We start from the raw sequence: 17690 nt of genomic DNA on the forward strand, positions 1-17690 counted from the left end.
CAATCTCTAAAAATGTCAGAAAAAGAAGGAGGCAAATTAGCTGAAAACTCACAACATGTAATTCTTTACTTTGATAAATCAATACTTTAAAGTCAGCAGTTTGTCACGGTCAAAGGCAAACAATTACAAAATATAAGACACACGAGATACAAAGGGGACAGTTTCCTTCTGTTCAGGACAGTCATAAGCAATCAAGTCAGCTGCATTTGTCTGATCAAAGCTGCATCTTCAATAAATTCAACAAATTCTCTGCAACAATTTGTTTTAAAACTCTAAGAAACCATCAAAAACCAAAGTATAAAAACTGTATTCTATGTATAAAAACCTAATATACTGAGCAAAATCTGTGCACATCCACACACTCACACTCACCTGAACAAATTTAACTTTTTTGTGTTAGAGAATCTAAGAAGGTTTGAGTGTTAAAAAAAAACGAAAAACTGAACAACTATAGTACAAGGAACAAGACTGTAAAACACATTGTTTTAGCTATCAAAATATCACAGTATTTAATATCCTCCTAAATCTTTTATCTGCACTGTGGAGTTGCAGCACAGATGTTCACAATAAATTGAGACAGAATAGATTCAGAATGTGATTGAGCATGGATGCAGTCATTGTACTGCGAAATTCTGCTTTTTCTAAGCTGAATTCTTGGCCTTTTGTGTACATAGATATAACTAAATAATGCTGTCTTCAGAGGGGGAATTAAGTGACAAAATACTGGTTTCTCACCAGCAATTTAGCACATGAAACAAAGTGTTGAAGCAAGGGCTTAGAAAATAATAGCTGTGACAAATAATAGAGTTCCAGGGCAGACGCTACAAGTGAATTGGATTAAAAAAATAGAATAGATATCACTATAATCTCGCCAAGTTGATTACTTACCTTAATACAAATGCTTTGCAAAATTTTCAAAATTCTATACTTAAATATGCAGATAAGGTATTCATTTACAAAGTATGCACTATGATAAAGTGCATGAAAGTGCTAAAAAAATGGATATTTCTGTTTTAGATGTTTAAAAAAAGAAAGAAAATCAGAGGAAACAGCTTTCAATGATATGAAATACAAGTTTCTACAAATTTTAATGGGAAACCGTGTCTTAAGTGTCAAAAATATCCCCAGTCTATTTCTTACATTAAGGCCATCATCATTTTTTGAATACATTCTCAGAATTTTATGTGCGTATTAGTCTTTTTCAAAACTTTACTACGAGTATAAATTAAAAATTTAAACCAAAATAAAGGCCTATATGTGTATTTTGGTACTTGTTTCCAGCACTCAGAAAAATATGGATTCTATGGAATCAAAAAAGAAAAAGAAAAACCTCGAAATGGAGAAAAAACAAACTACAGCTTTGCTTGTAGCGTCAAAAATATCACAGCAGCATCTCATGTCCATGATGCTAAATCAATAAACATTTTCAAATACTTTGCAGTGTTGTGGCAGCTTGGAGACAGTTTGAAATGTATTATTTGGTAAATACCACGTTTGTATTTTCCTGATGCATCACAATCAGGAAACACGCTGTCTTCTCATAGTTTAAATACTTCAGCATGTGTACGTGCTTTGTGTTGTTCAGGTAAGATTAGCTTTGATTTCAGCTAAATTTAGCAGCGCACGGAACAACATTCGAGGAAGCAGCAGAATTACTGACTCACACTTTATAAATGTTCACCTTTTCAGTTTGACAACTCACAACACGATAAATCCTCTACTACTCATTTATGCAGTTAAATGCCAGAACTACAACAAGTAGAAGCTAAATCCTCTTGGTTTGTAAATTTCTGGTGCACAGTGCAAAAATATATTCCTGCTCCCTTACTGTAGGAGATGTTCAGAGATGTAAAATGATTGTAAAAGTCCTAATTTTAATTTTTAACACATTAACTTCTTCCCAGTTGTTTTCAGTGTTGTTGTCATGATATTTAATGTGTGACAGAAAGAGAGGTGTTAACCAGAGGTAACCAGACCTAGCATACTTGCAGTGTATATCACAGTTTCATATACAAAAATGTCAGTACAATAATAAATAACTACGCAGTCAGTTGCCACAGAGATAAACTCTGTTGCTTGTTCAGTCAGTCAGGAGATTGATTCATACCAATCGTTTTATTTTGCTTTTTCATCCTCTAGGATGGGCAAAATCACACCAGTAGATCACTTTTGCTGCTTGGCTTCGGTTGATGTTGATAACTGCCTCTGTGGCTGCATGTTACTATTTCCTGATTCTTCAGAACATCACTTAAAGGCACGACCACGTCACTTCCTGCTGCACCTTTGGGACTGACAGCTGAAGAGCGAGCCATCTCTGTTTTCGTCATAACAGTTAATTTCACTTCAGCTCTGTGGCTGACATACAGTGACTGAAACCGTACCTGAACTCTCTGCAGTGTCCCAACTCCATAAATCCAACTTTCAGACAGACTAACTCGGATAAACTTGGCTCCTCACCAGTTTGAGCAGCTCAAACCAGCTCAATTCCTCGCAGCAGAAGAACATCGCCAGCCATGATCTACTGTGACAACCACTGTTTCAGAGTCTGAATCAGCTTTAATCTTCAGTTATTGCTTTTCTGGCTGCTCCTTTGTTTAATTAGATTTGCCTGGCAGTTGCAGGCCGGACCATGGCGGGATCAGTTATCGCCCTGGCGTTGTCAGTGTGAGCTTTGGCAGTTTCTGGACGGGTTTTGGGCTCTTTCTTTGGTGGTGGAGGAGTGGCCGGTTCCCAGAGTAAGAATTCGTGCAGCAGCGTGTTGACAGTCTCAGGACACTCCATCATGACCATGTGACTACCGTCCTCCAAGACCTTCAGGAATGCCATTAAGAGGATCTGACAAAAAGAAATAATAATTTTGATAAGAAAAAAAAAGGAATAGTTTAAATTTCAAAATACAGCCACTTTCCTTTTTGTGGCAACATATTAGCCCAGTTCCAGATCTGTAAACTGCTGCACATGTGGCACATCTTTCATTAGATTCCAATGTAATAAAACAATCAAACAAACATTCTAAGAGAACTGCTCATAGGATTGTTATAGAGGACAATTAAAACCCCTGTTTGACTATAAAAGACCATCAGGAAGATTTGGCAGGCTCTGGACTGGTGGTGCGCTGTTGGGTATGTGTAGCACATTGTGAAAACAAGTCGTGTGGACTGAGGAAATTAAAATAAAACTTTCTGGTGCAATAAGCTAAGGTGTGTGGGTAAAAGGATGTAGAATTTAATGAAAAGAAAACCTCTAGAACTGTTAAGAATTGGGATGGACTGATCCTCTGGGATTGTTTTACTGTCAGGGGCAATGATTCAACGCAGTGGTAAATGGACCTCACTTATGTGGTATTTTTTAAACCTTTGTTTGGTTCCACAAAGAGTTTTACAATTAGTTTTACATTCGTCCAGTCACACACTACTCTAACATCTGAGCAACTGCTGCCCCTATAGTTCAAGCACCTCTGCAAAACCCTTCACTACAATTTTGTTGCACTACATTTCTTAATCCACTTCGGTGCAGTAGAAAAAGAAAAACTGTAAATAGAAGACCATTATCACCAGCCCTTGAGGACCCACAGAGTCCTACAAATATTTGTTATCATATCATACTGAGAGCCAACAACACATGTGCCTGAATCGTTCTCCATTCACTAAAGTCAAAGATAAGCAGAATAACAACATGCAGGAGGGGAGCTTCTTCGGACAACTGCTATTATCTATGGCTCTAGTGCGTAGTGTAGACCAATTACGTTTTTCACATTTGACCCAAAAGGTACAACGTACCGGACTGGGAGCTCCTCTGGAGAATCCCAATCGGTTTGAGCGTGTGGATGTAGAGACGATGTACCAAGTCTTATGTTATAGCAAACGAAAGACGCTGGAAGCTGCCGCTAAAAAATGCTAAAATACTCTGTAGGGAACTGGGAGGAGGGTTGGTTTTACTCGGGGATATCTGTTTAAAATAATGTGTAGTTTGGTGAATTTGATTGTTTCTGTAAAAATATTGATTAGGATTTTTTCAGGACTTTCTTACTTCCAGGTATTTTAATTTATTTCATGAAATGGAGACGTTTTAGTGCCTTTATCTGACAAAAAAACAGGTAAGGAAACATTTAAAGATGCAATTCTTCTCTGCATTTGACTGATTGATTCGGAAACACGTGTTTTTTTCTGCCACCATATGTTAGCTCCATTGATTCCAATGCTAGCAGGTTTATTTTTGTCATCTTGTTCAATTTCCACTCTTGGTACACACTATAACATGATTTAAGATATAGGGTTTCCCTTTATGGATGCTGGACGCAGGACCTCCATTAAGGCGTTACTTCCTGAAAAAGCAGAGTTGAGCAAAACACAAGAGGAGCCCCATCACCCCTCACCTGGAAAAGGTAAATAAAGCAAAAGAAAAGAAAGAGGCAGAGGTCATGGGAGAAGAGAGGGAAAGGGAGAGCCGGGAACAGCAGCGGTCAAGTTGGATTTTCAGAAGTGACCGAAAAGTGCTGGAATGATATTGGGGTTCAAGACATTCCACCTACACAACCCATCTTCAAACCCCAATGTCCACCTGGACCACCTGCTTAATTCCACATCATCACACACAGCACTACAACTTTTGTTCACCAACTCCATACTACAGACAATAATTTGGAACACAAATGAGTTTGGTGCCACACACATCTCAACACCAACTGCCCCATGGACTTTCAGGACATGTTCTGTTTTATGGCTTTGATTATATATATGGGATTTGTAAAATGCTGCTCATTTACAGATTACTGGAGAAAGGGAAAACTATACAACCTTCCATTCCCAAAATCAGTTATGACGTGTATGAAGTGGTTCCTAATATGTTGGTCCCTGCTTCTTAGCAGCAGGACAGAGGATGCTGCTAATTATCAGAAGAGGGGAACAGCAGCATAAGATCCCCTGTGCAAAATCAAACCTCCTTATAGTGAGTTGAGGAACGATTGCAAAAATGATCATCATCCCACTCAAAATATTTCCATCAAGCGTATGGTTGCATCAAAATCCTGCATCGGCCTGAAGCAGTAAGAGCAAGCCTGTATGCTGGGGCTACAAGCTTTTTATTCTTGCAGATTAATCTAACAGCTATACTTGGGAATTTTTTGTTTATAAAGGAAGATCACAAGTACTTAGTGGGAAAAGGCTAAGTTATGACTCCGTAATGCAGCTGGTCAACACCAACCTACTGGGCAATGGGTATAAACCTTCTGTAGACAATTTTCAAGTCCAAAGCTTTTCCGTAACCTGCTCAAGCAAAAGATCTGGGCATGTGGGACCATCCAAAACAAACAGCCTGAACTCCAAATCACCAGGATGGAGTGTCAGGTGGCTGAGGAACGACTCCACCCTGTACGTCCAGTGGAAACAGTGGAGACACAACAGATGGTTTTCTGTGGAGAGGACACAGTCCAGCGGAGGGTCAAAGGTGCAGATGGGCAGTGGACCCTCAAGGACATCTCTGTTCCACCAGCAGTAAAGGAGCACAACTGGTATGTACTATATAAATACGTATTTCCCTGCCTGTTGAAATTTAATCATTTGTGTGCTGGACATGCATTTTAGGTGAAAATTGCAGGAATTTTAAGGGGTTGAGCCACCGTACCTCTGCCATACGCTGGTCTTCTTCAACGGGGACAAACTTGTCGTGCATGCCATGAACTAGCAGGATGGGCACGGTGAGCTCAGCATGGTAAACCTCGTCCCCCTCAGGCCAGTACTGCCCGCTCATCATGGCACGCAACACGAATGACGACACATTGAAGGCATTGTTCTCTTTCAGCAACTGCTTCTCCTTGGCACCCTGCCGCGCAAAGCCAGCCCTGCAAAGGCAGAGCAGAAATTTATCTTCGGTACGATATATGTTACAGTGTACATTTTATTTAAGCTTCTTAGTTAAGGAGCTCAAAATCCTAACCACTTCTATTTGGACTCATGAGAAAGATAAATTATGAACAACAGCTAAACCCCTGTAAATGGGCTTCTAGGTGTTTTTACTGTGACTTCAGAATTACAGGGAACACTTCTCTTACTTGAGAAAGCTCCAGGCCAGCAGTGGAGAGAGGCAGTGAAGCACACAGGTGGGCAGGTTGAAGATGGAGCAGAGGCTGGGCTCCAGGGCTGTGGGACCACCGCCGTTGATCATCACCATCTTGTGAATCTGGTCAGGAAACTCATGGGCCAGGAACGTACAGAACGACACACTGAGCAAGTACAACACAAGGCTGGTTACAAAATAAACTGGAAGAGACCTGATAATCCTGTTGTGGTTATCATCTTTCATAAAACTGATTGATCTAGAAGCATAACAAACTCATATTGCACTTTCTGGCTTGTACAAGACGATAACTTTTTACTTTAACTCACTTCATGTACAAATTTAAAATGTGTAAGAGGAACTAACTCGTATTTTTCAACGAGGGGTTTTCTGAACCCTCTTGTATGATCTCTGTTCCATTGCATTCTGTGTGAATGCTGTGATCTTAAATTTACCCATAAGAATGTCCAATGAGAATATTCCTCCTCCGTGCGTATCTCTTGAAGATTAGCCTCATATCTTCAGCCAGGGCATAGAAAGTGTAAGCGGCAGCTATCTGTGGAGCTGAGCTGGCTCCGTGGCCTGCCAGATCTGGAGCAATCACTTCGTAGCCAAGGCGAGAAAAGAAGTCCAACTGGCTACCCCAGATATCTAGCGAGCCTCCCACCCCGTGGATGAAAAACAAAGCCAGGTCTGAATGTGTCTCTTTACAGGCCGATATCTTCCTCTCACAGTCAATCACCACAGTGCGCTTGGGTTTCCGCCTGCGCTTCCTGGGTTGCTGGGACTGGTCAGTTGGTCCTGATGCAGGTGCCTCTCCTGCTGCTCCCGTTTCAGATGCTCCGTTGTTTCCAGCTGTGACAGATTCTGAGCGGGACTCGGGAATGCTGACAGGTGGTGATGAGTTACGACAGTCTGTCAGTTCAACCTCTACAGTGCTGTTTGGTTCTGTTTCTCCGTTCTGGCAGGTTTTCAGCTCTGCACTAGCCCTCTCACCCAAGTTCTCAATGAACAGCTGTCCATTGCGGTACACTGTGATCTTTCTCTTGCAGCTAACACTTCCGCCCTGAGTGGGTTCCTCCACCATCGGCCTTTCAGGGATGATATGTCGAACCCGCAGGACCCGGCCTGGTTTTACCTCAACAAACTCGTAGCCGTCTGCAGGTTCTGAAGTTTCTAGAGGAACCACAGTGTTGGCTGATTTTGAGGTGAGGCAGCACAGAAGACCTTCAATAAAGCTGGTCAGCATGGCTGCCAGTCTGAAAGGAACACAGCCAAATAAAAACTCACATAAATCAGCACATAATGACATTTGAACAAAGGTCAATAATTTGTTCCAAATTAAGTTAAAAGCTGTACACAAAATTTTTTATGATCAAATGTGTATATTGTACAATCAAAATCATTTAGTTATCACTCTGAATCTATAATAGGTTACACTATTTTAATGAATAGTCTTTTTTTTTTTTATGTGCACCTAAAATTTACTGTTCAAAAAGGTAAACAAGCCTTAAGCCTGTACAGTCTGGCACCTTTTTACAACTCAAAGCCTTGTGATTTTCTAAGCATCGTTCCTTAGAGCCCTTTAGTGTTATTAATAGCCTCGGACAGTAATAGCTCCCTGAGTTAAAGCTGTCCACCATGTGTTCGATCTGCAGAAGCACACACTGCAATACTGCCGGTCAAATCCACGGGACAACCAACCAGTTAACAAAGGTACTTTCTACCAAGTATGTCTTCATAAGTATACTTCTTGAATCATATAAATATATATATATAAATGAGGCTTTTGAGTATTGCTGAACATTGAAGCTCACACAGAAAACACAAAATTCAAATAATAAATTAGCAGAAATGGTAATGAACCCATGGTTTAGATACAACAGGTATTTTATTACTTCATGCCACCACCAAATTGACCTCCTCATGAACTCCAAATTGCTTCTTTTGAAAATTATTCAACAATTTAGTTAGTCAATATTCCAAAGAAATAGGAGTCTGCAGTATCAGTTTCATAAAGAACGCAGGTATCCAAAAAATACAGTTTTAGTTTATTATCAGCCATAGCAACAGCGCAATGCCAGATATGGTCTGCAAGTCTCTCAGCTGGTGGCATTATCCTACCTTCCTCCCTCCCAACTAGAGGGGATTAAACTCTCTGTCTCTCTAAGTCCGTGCAACAAATCTGTCTCTCCACTGTCTTGATGAAAAGAGGGACACTGTGCTCTGACAACTTTGTCCACAGCGTGAGCTGTTGCATCTTTCGTTAAACGGTGTCATCCATCAGCTACTGTTTTCAGCTGGGGATTATGGGCACAATGTAATACAGCATTCCAGCTTTGCAGGCTATTTTCATGCTCTTTCTGCTTATACTTGCACATCCTCTCTCCCCACAGCAGTGTTGTGCAGTGCTGTGTGTGCTAACAAGAGTACGCTGAGAAGGCCATTTTGATGTCAGACAGGGCGACTCGTCCAACCCTCACAATATTCTCATTAAATTAAGAGGCATCATTTTAGCAGATGCCTCTTAATTTGCATCATAAGTATACTTCTTGAATCATATAAATGAGGCATTTGAGTATTGAACTTAAGAACTTTTAAGTTCTTAAAAGTCTTATGTTGACAGTTTTTTTGTTAGTGACCATTTATATGAAACATAATACACAGAGATATATGCCCTACAGCAACGACCCCCCCATTGCCAGATTCCTTTCATACACCTGAGATATTAGAATTAACTTTACTATACTGAACTTTACTATGCCATGATATAATATTAACAAATATAAACATAAAACATCATACAAACAAAAAACACAATCGCAGAAAATGTTATTGTGTAAAATATGTGTAGTAAAACATCAGTGTCTAGCACAATTACTAAACATTATGTGTCTCACCTGTCATCCGACACCTTAATGGGTTTGTGATAACCGCATGCTGCATATTGACAGGGATCATTTGTATGGCTTATCATAAATAATCAAATTATTAGTTTGACTGAACAGAAATATTGTCTTTAAGCACATTTATATTGTAGTGATTTGGTCCAGTGGTAACAAATCAGGCCATAGTTGGTGCAGGCCACTCAGGACTCCATAGACTTTGGAAAACTGCCCTTGGGCTCTTTTTAAACAATACTTTACAGTTACACAGAATCACACCTGGATGTATTTATCTACTATTGCCACTGTTTGTTTTTTTATTATCCCACAACATATCCCAAAGATAGGTTTTGTAACTGTGGGGGTCCATCTTCTTCACTATGTTGTCCATTTAGATTTAATTTGATGAAACACTGCTTCCATGCCCTGTTTGTTTCCTGCTACAGTTTTACATGGCTGCTGTTGTCAGTGGCTGTATCAGACTGTTACATAACACAATCAGTGGGAACTGGTGCCCAGAAAAGGGGGATTAAAACAACTACAGCAGGTTCACTGTTGATGTGGAACCAGGCTTGCCAAAGTGCATGACTTACAGTGTTTTTAAGTCAGAGCACTTTCAATTGTATGGCATCATTTCAAATAAATAGTGTGGCCCATTATCAGTTTGTAGATTTTCATCTGCTGCATAGTAAATCATCCATTTAAGTTTTTGTCATCACACTGTAGCTATGGTTACAGACACAATCAGAGTAGGTTCTACACATTGTTTACATTTGTGTGAATTTCTTTGAGTATTAACATATTTTGTGCAATAGTTTATGATATTTATGGTAAAACTGAATGGACTTATGTGTCTTATATACATTCAACAAAGTCGTTATGACCCATCTGATAATCTGACACCAATTTAGGCAATATTACTGTTGTCAACAGAGAAAAAAAACGGCATTTTAAAGTCAGCTGCAGTTGTTTGGTTGGCACAATGTCCTGTTTAAAGTGCAGGCTCCATCTATTCGCTTGAAACAATAAATACGGCTTGAATAGACTGGTCTGATGCAGAGGGTGAGGCAAGTGCTCGAAGCTTTTTTCTCTTTCAGTTTAGGCCAAAAAATGTGTCAGCAAATAAAACATAATGCGAGACGTTCACACCAGACATTCAATAATTCGTTAGTCTTGAGTAGTTGCTACTCAGCTTGATAGTGAAATACCTTTCCTCTCGTGTGCTGTCAAAGATCCGTAAACTATCCAACCAATAACAGTGCGAGCAAAACAAAAGAAATACGCGACAATGAAGCAGAATACTTACCTTTATCAAGGCTATATTTCCTGAAACTTAAAGTATATGATCAGATTGATGCGGTTTTCTTATGTAGCATCGAGAAAAAGAAGGAGAGCTATAATCTGTTGCAGCCAATCCAATAATCTAATTCATCTGGATTGTGTTGTCCTGGCGGCAGCCGCCACATGGCGGCCGGCTGACAGCATCTCTTTAAGGGGTCAGAAGGTAGAACCAGATATCTGCGTTGAACTCCAGCCCTCCACTTCCATGCTGTAACTTTGGAGACGACGTGTAGAGACGCACGGGAGCCGCGTGTCGTTTTTTTCATTTAATCCATCAACGACTGAAACACTGCAGCCTCCTAATTCTTTTAGTGAACGTGAAAAGCTGCCCCCTGCTGCTATGTGGTGTTGGGCAGCAGAGGACGGATTAAAGGAAAGACACTTGTTTGCTTTGTAGACATAATAATCGTTTGTTGAATTAGTTTATTTCCAAAAAAAGACTCAGATGTAGGTGAACGATTGAGAATCTCATCAAACGTTGTCCACATTTCTATTTCTGAGGTTTGCACACACCTCTTGCCATCATAAATGTTACCACAGGTGCATTCATTTAAATGTAATTTAGTCATTTATGTATTGATTGATTGCTTTTATGCTTCACATATGTACAAAACCAGATAAACTAATTTGTAGCCAGAGGTTATGTAACATACTTCTTGTATAGAAAACTTTTTATGATCAAATTAAGTTACCTGCAGTACAACATTTTTTACAATTCTTTAAATGTATTTTCGTTGTCATATAAGATAAATTCTATTCATTTATGATGCTCTTAGCTTTTTTGGTTTTGAAAGGGTAAGGTCATACAAAAAACAAATACATTGGTGCTCTAGTTTTTTTTAAGATTAATATTCAAACCATCCAACACTAATTTGCTCAGATTACCATGGAGGAATATTGCCTACATCTAGTCAGCATTTTATTCTCCAGCATCATAATGAGCTGGTGCTGTGGCGGTTGCTATGGCTGTTGTTGCTATGTAACTACTTGCAAGGTGGCAGTTAGTCTTCCCACTCAAGCTACGATGTTGATATTATTAAGCCTTTATCATTGTTTAGTACAGCGACATACAAAGCTGAAAGTCCATACAGGTTGAATATTAAGATCACAAAGATGGACAGAAATGATAAGATCATTTGTTCAAGTAAAACCAAAAATGCAAGACTTCAGCAATTCCCCCTCGAAATTTCTTTTGAAGCTACTCTACTATCATATGCTTTTACTATCTTATTTGTGATATATAAAGCCACTTCTCTTTAGATGTAAAGCATCCCTTAGTAAGATCAATTCACCACATCAATTTCAAGACAAATCGTGTTATTAGATTGTTTTGGAAATATCTCATCGGTCATACTCAGTTATCGTACGAATGATTTAGAATTCTTCAGTGAGTTTATGTTTTGTCTAAGGTTTTAAATCTTTATTTTCACAACCTATTCCTGAATAAAGTATATTTCCCACACAGGTGAAGACGAAGAGAATAGAAGAAGCTTAAAGTTTCCCATTCCCTTCAGTATATACTGATAAACGAGATTTAGACAGTACATGTACATAAAATACTTAATATACTACCACATCATGAGTTGGGTTTGTTTTTCATAGAAGCTTATCATGTGGATAGAGAGGTCAACACTTTAGGGAGGGGCCAAATTGTGTTCTGTTTAATGATTGGCTCCTTGATTAAGCTTGCAGCACGTGGGAGAAAGGGTAAGCCAATGGTAGCTCTAAGGGCGTGGTCAAATTAACATCGCTGCCATCTAGCCATCATGCTAGCCGAAGAAGTCTTGTGTGAATAACTTTGCGATCTCATGGAATGACAGTTTGGATAGTTTTTTTTACGAGTGTGGTATCATTTTTACTAGACACTGGGATATATTATGGAAAAAACAACTTGTGCGTGAAAGTCGGTATTTTCTTTGCCAAGAGGAACCGTCGGGTTAGCTGTCTCTGTGAACTAGCCTGTAAGCTAGCGCGGCCATCACTAGCAGCATAACAAACGCGAAATCAAGCCCACAAGTCGACAATTCGACGTTGGAATTTTCTGCCATTATCATGGAGAAGGTACTTATCACACAACATGCTTGCAGCCTTAGCTTCACCAGCACTGCAGCGTATATGGCAATAGCTAGCTAGCTAACTTGGGCTAAGTGTTAGCTAGCCGCTCGCCACACCTGCACCTCCTGTTCAGGCCAAGCCGGCATCGATTTGTGTTCTCAACTATTCGACTCTTTCCGGCTAATTCGAAACCACTTACTCTGCATTGTCACACACCCAGCTTGGATGTTACAAGGGGCGAGTTGGGGAGATGGGTACATATTTAGCAAGTCTGGTTTGATAAGATGAGGTAACGCCCAGCATTGACTGTGTCTGCAATAATTTGTAGATATCCGCTTGTATCAGGAAATCTTTGACACCTACGTTGCTATCAAACAACATGATGGACTGTAAAGTACCTCAGGTAAATAACCTCAGTCTGCTTGCTAAAAGCATGAGGTTTGTGAAAGATAGATCACAGATGTTATGAGACCTGTAAGCGTGGAGTTTGGTTACTAAATGAGAAAAGAAACCAGAGCTGCTCGCTTTAATAATAATAATAATAATCATCATCTCATCTTCTTACCCCCAGGCTGATTTCTTGAAAGGACTTCCAGTCTACAATAAGAGCAACTTCAGCAGGTTCCACGCAGACTCTGTTTGCAAAGCATCTGTAAGTAGCATATGATAACTTTGCAATATATGTAATGGTTAAGATGTTACTACAACTTGAGGAAAACCAAATGCTCTTATATTTGTATTAAAAAATGTCCTTTAGTGAAATTTCAGTTTAGTAAATGCATATATTTGAACACTGATACAATTTTTGTTGTTTCATTTGATATTAAAGCATGTGAGTCCCAGTTATTTAACCAATATGGTCTTAAAGTACAGAGTTTAGGCAAGGATTTAGTTACTACTCCTTAATATATAGTACACTCCCTTTAAGGGCACAAATGTTGGTCAGACATTTGACTCAAATGATCTTTCAGGGGCAAGTGTGGACTGCTCTATTGTTATTACCTAATTCATTAAAAATGTCTAGATGTATTTCCAATTGTGGCATTTGTATTTAGAAGCTGTTGCTGGGATCTAAGATCACCCAAAGGATCTCTCAGGGAAAGAGAAATAGGGTCAACTTTAGGTTCCAACAGTAAAACCCATCCTTCTGAGATATAGAGGTAATGTTATGAATGTCCGGATGAAGAGTGATCGTTTCTGAGAAAGAAAAAATGCAATACTGAGTTTTGCAGTAGAAAAGCGCCTTAACATTCATAGAAGGCAACATTGGTGGATGGTTACAGGATTTGTAAAGGAGAAGACTTAACTGTAGCAAATGCACTGTTCGCCACAAGGTGAAAACTATTAATAAACCCTAAGAACTTAAAAAGCCAGAGCAATTCTGTAACAGCAATATTTGAACTGAAGAAACGAGTTGTATCAGAATAACGTGGGCAGAGGGACTTCATGGAGAAGTCTTAGAAAAGCTCATCATTAAAACACTTTGGAGACTGAGTGATGGCTTGTGTATGCATTCCACTGGCGCTGTGTCCCTATTATCCGTTGATGTTGTGACAGAAGACGATGCAGCTGGATGCATTCTGAAGTGCACAGATAAACTGCCTTGATTCAGCCAAATGCAGCAAAGCTGATTGGATTGCTCTGCACTTAATAGAGGGACAGTGACCAAAATCATACAGTGAAAACAACCAAAGTGTTTCTAAAGTATAGAAATGGAAAATTCTGATATGGATTAGTCAGTCATCACATCTGAATCTGATGAATCTGTATTTTAATTACTGAAGACACAACTAGGTGCACAGACGAACTACTTTTTTTTTTTTTTTTTTAAAGATGGTTCTATAAATCAAAGCTGTGATTCCTAAAACTTCTCTCTACGATTTGATGTAGATACACTCAGAATTAAAGTTGACAATCTGCACCTTTAAGCTCATAATCACTATAACTAACTATAACTTTCTATGCACGGTGACAATGGTGTAGACTGTACTTTACAGGTATTGTATTGGATACAGTTTGATAAACAGATGGAATATCAAAAATCACTTAACTGTGTTATTTGAAGACCTTGCTGTATCAATATCAGCATGCACAGGAAAAGGAACCAACTATAATTTCTAAGCTCAAATTTTTTCTCTTTTTGTACAGAATCGAAGGCCCTCTGTGTACCTTCCAACACGTGAATACCCCTCTGAACAGAGTGAGTACAGCAAAAGTCTGAGAGGACAGAAAACAATGAATTAACAGTAAAGATGTATTTAGAAAAGCCTTAATGCTTCCACCAAATATTTAATGAATGAGATTTCCGTCAGGCGCAGAAACAACTGGAATCCATGCTTAGAAACGTGGATTTGCAGTTAATACTTTGTTTCTGCTATGTTAAAATGCTAATTGTATGATAATTTGACAAATCATAGATGTGATGAGTTATTTAGCATCTCCCATTTTTAGTCTGAAACAACATCAGTTTTTGTGTTAGATGGTAAAACATATTTAACATTGCTCCTTTGGTTTGGTTTGTGGATGAGAGTGAATGGTTAGTTAGTCGTGACAACCTTATACGAACTTTAACAGGTCTCTTCTACCTGTGGAATTTGTACAAAAAGTGACATAACGTTTCAAATTTGCTCCAAATATGTTTGAAATTAAGTTTATTATTCATGTTTGTATGGGTGATTAAACTGCACCTGTATCCTGCCTTTTGTAATGACCATCCCCAGGTTCACAAGTCAAATGTTTTTTCTGTGTTATAAATTGAGGTTGTGACAGGCAAAAGAATATTAGAGGCCATGATAAAATAGTCAAGACCAACTTCCTTTAACTTAAGTTGATATTCATTTGTAATACTCCCAATCCCACGAGTAGTGGTGGCAGCCATATTGAATGTTTTGCCACTCGGACTCAATTCAAATGCGCTGGGCACAGCTGGATAGAGCAGTGACGTAGGTGCATACCGTCTGTAGGAAACGCAGGCCCATCTTTTTTGATAGGAAACCAGATTAATCTATTCCACATTCAAATCAATGGTTGAATAATTTCATATGTATTTACTGGGATTCATTTTGATTGAAGGGAATGTGAGCGGCATTTGCCAATATCTTTTTCTTAGTTGGCTTCTTCTTTTCTTCATTGAATTACCAACCTTGATGATGAAATATTTTTTTTTTTATATGGTTATTGAGTAATCAGCTTAGTGTAAGTGTGGCCGGTTTGTAGCATGGTTGCCTTTTTCAAAATGTTTACACATTTCTCCCAACATCTTTCCTCTATCTCAAGTCGTTTTTTTTCAGCAAGGTCAAGGAAAAGCGCATAAGAAAGGACTATAAAAAGTTATTTTATTATTTCATTGATCTTTTTGTGGCATATTGAGCATATATTAATGACATAGAAACAGGAATTAGGTGTCTTCCGGTGCGGTCGTCCTCCTGAACTTCTGCAAATAATTCAGTGTCTCCCTAAACCGATCAGCTTTAGGCATAACTTGTACGTAATGTGTTGTCTTTTCTTCCCCTTGTAGTTATTGTAACGGAGAAAACCAACATCCTCCTGCGTTACCTTCATCAGCAGTGGGACAAAAAGGTCAGCAGGAGCTTGTTTTAAGCTTTTATTTCCTAAGAATAATGTCATTTATTGACAGGTCATTGACATTTATATTGGGTCCTAATTGACCACTAGTGTTGTACAAAAATGAATAATCATTGGTTCTCTGTTGTGTTAGTACTAAAAGATACGTGGGACTTGACTAACAGCTGTGACATGTTTTGTGTCCAACAGAATGCAGCAAAGAAAAGGGAACAGGAGCAAGGTGAGGGCGACAGCCCGGCACCCCCACGGAAGATCGCCAGGACAGATAGTCAAGAGATGAATGAGGATTCGTAAAAATGTGTGTGCGATGGAGAGAATATATGTGTATTTTTGCATACAGAGTGTAGCCAATATAAACTAAGAAAAAGAAAGAATAATCCCACCTAAAAAAAACATGATGGCTGGATGCATTCAGTGGAAGGAAAAGAACAGCAGTTGTTAGGGTGGGAACTTTATTCTCGGGTTTAATTCGTGTTGACTATTCCCTGTGTGTGTCGGCATACATGTATGTTTTTGTGTGCATGCTGAGCTGTGAGTGCGTATCATGTGTTGTACTGTATGTGTGAGGTGAGTGAACAGCCGAAGAAGTGAGTAGATTTAAGAGAGAGACAGACTCGACAGATAAAGTCAGACACTACTTTTAAAAGCTATAATTTGTGTAGCCTTCTGTCATCTGGACAGTCTGCTCTGATCTGTATGAATATTTTGTTACCGTTTTAATTTTATTATAACTTGTTTATGTATGGCAATGAGCTTCCTGCCAGCCACAGTGCCCACCCTCTCAGTTTCACTGCCCACTGCAACCAGATGGGGGCATTGCAGCATTTCTCCACACTGAGTCTACAGAACCAAGAATGCACTGTGACCAAGAGCACAAAGTAGAGCCAACTCTTCCTGAATCTCCCCCCCGCCCGTCTGAAATGTATGTTTAAGGTGAATATTGATGTTGGCTTTCTATTCTGGGAGTTGTGCTTGTAGGATACATGTTGTTGACGTTCCTGAGAAGTATTTGTACATCTAGCACCATCTTCTGGCTAATTAAGGCTAGTAAAAGTGGGACGTTCTCAAACGTTTTAGTTGTTTTAGCGAAATATGCAACTGGAAAAGGAAGGAAAAGTTCATTATCAATATGAAAATATTAAATGTGAGAATGCATTTTCAGCTGCACAACTTGGTATCAGCACAGCTATTGAAGAGAAATCTCTAAAGCGACAAAAGGGAAAGGAATGCTTTGTGTTGTGTGTAAATAATTACCAGTACCAGAATTATTTTATCCAGTTGAGTATGTTTGTTAATATTTTGAGTTGCCTTTTTGTTAAATAAAACATGCCCATGGATATATTAGAAGGAGCCCCTTATTATAATAAAGAGAAGCACCCAAATGGCCTGTGGGTGTTATCTTGCCTTGCATGTTGACCTTTTCACTGCAGGATGCTATGTTCCAGGACCAGTTGTAAAACTGAAGGAGTGATGGGGTTGGGGTGTTGTCTTGTGCATCAGCCTCGAGGCCTTGCAACCTGCCATCATGGTTTAGACCCCAGCTCAGGGTCCTGTTAGCTGCACTGTTCACCTTGTCTTGTGACAGTCCCAGGAAGGTTTTTGTCTGAGTGCTTGCTTGGTTAACTGTGGGGTGGGGTGGGGTGGGGTGGGGGTGGGGGTGGGGGGTTGAAGAGGTGTTATATTTTCAGCCATAGAATGCACAAAAAGCATGCACAGGAAAGTGCAGTCACCATCCTGCCTTGTTCCCCTCATTCAGTTTTTACTGGTGTC

At 39.3% G+C, this 17690-nt stretch overlaps 2 protein-coding genes across 3 annotated transcripts; one reads left to right on the top strand and one right to left on the bottom strand.

Annotated features, from left to right (window-relative positions):
* Positions 1-1652: 1652 nt before the first annotated feature.
* Positions 1653-10544, bottom strand: abhd8b (abhydrolase domain containing 8b). 2 transcript variants are annotated; one of them, XM_075484424.1, is made up of 5 exons: positions 10246-10544; positions 6510-7313; positions 6050-6220; positions 5623-5839; positions 1653-2835 (listed from the first exon to the last, which is right to left on the bottom strand). In XM_075484424.1, exons 2-5 carry the CDS (start codon positions 7301-7303, stop codon positions 2599-2601), a joined length of 1419 nt encoding a protein of 472 aa, XP_075340539.1. In that variant the 5' UTR covers positions 7304-7313; positions 10246-10544; the 3' UTR covers positions 1653-2598. The 2 variants fall into 2 exon arrangements, with proteins under 2 accessions (XP_075340539.1, XP_075340541.1); XM_075484426.1 differs by lacking the exon at positions 10246-10544 and having other exon boundaries at positions 6510-7335.
* Positions 10545-12015: 1471 nt separating this feature from the next.
* On the top strand, positions 12016-17267 carry dda1 (DET1 and DDB1 associated 1). Its single transcript, XM_075485707.1, has 5 exons — positions 12016-12341; positions 12907-12987; positions 14484-14535; positions 15853-15914; positions 16110-17267. The coding sequence occupies exons 1-5, from the start codon at positions 12333-12335 to the stop codon at positions 16212-16214; spliced, it is 309 nt and encodes a 102-aa protein (XP_075341822.1). The 5' UTR covers positions 12016-12332; the 3' UTR covers positions 16215-17267.
* The last annotated feature ends 423 nt before the right edge of the window (positions 17268-17690 follow it).

The sequence above is a fragment of the Odontesthes bonariensis genome, chromosome 15 (genome assembly GCF_027942865.1).
Source record: "Odontesthes bonariensis isolate fOdoBon6 chromosome 15, fOdoBon6.hap1, whole genome shotgun sequence".
NCBI lineage: Eukaryota > Metazoa > Chordata > Actinopteri > Atheriniformes > Atherinopsidae > Odontesthes > Odontesthes bonariensis.

Bases quoted from the DNA above. Each gene is read 5' to 3' on its own strand.
- dda1 (XM_075485707.1), top strand. The intron at 14,536-15,852 runs GTGAGTACAGCA...TTCCCCTTGTAG, and splicing joins TGAATACCCCTCTGAACAGA to TTATTGTAACGGAGAAAACC. The intron at 15,915-16,109 runs GTCAGCAGGAGC...TGTGTCCAACAG, and splicing joins ATCAGCAGTGGGACAAAAAG to AATGCAGCAAAGAAAAGGGA.
- abhd8b (XM_075484424.1), bottom strand. From the start codon at position 7,303: ATGCTGACCAGCTTTATTGAAGGTCTTCTGTGCTGCCTCACCTCAAAA. The intron at 6,221-6,509 runs GTAAATTTAAGA...GTACTTGCTCAG, and splicing joins CTCATTGGACATTCTTATGG to TGTGTCGTTCTGTACGTTCC. The intron at 2,836-5,622 runs GTACGGTGGCTC...TCTTTTTGTCAG, and splicing joins AAGACCAGCGTATGGCAGAG to ATCCTCTTAATGGCATTCCT.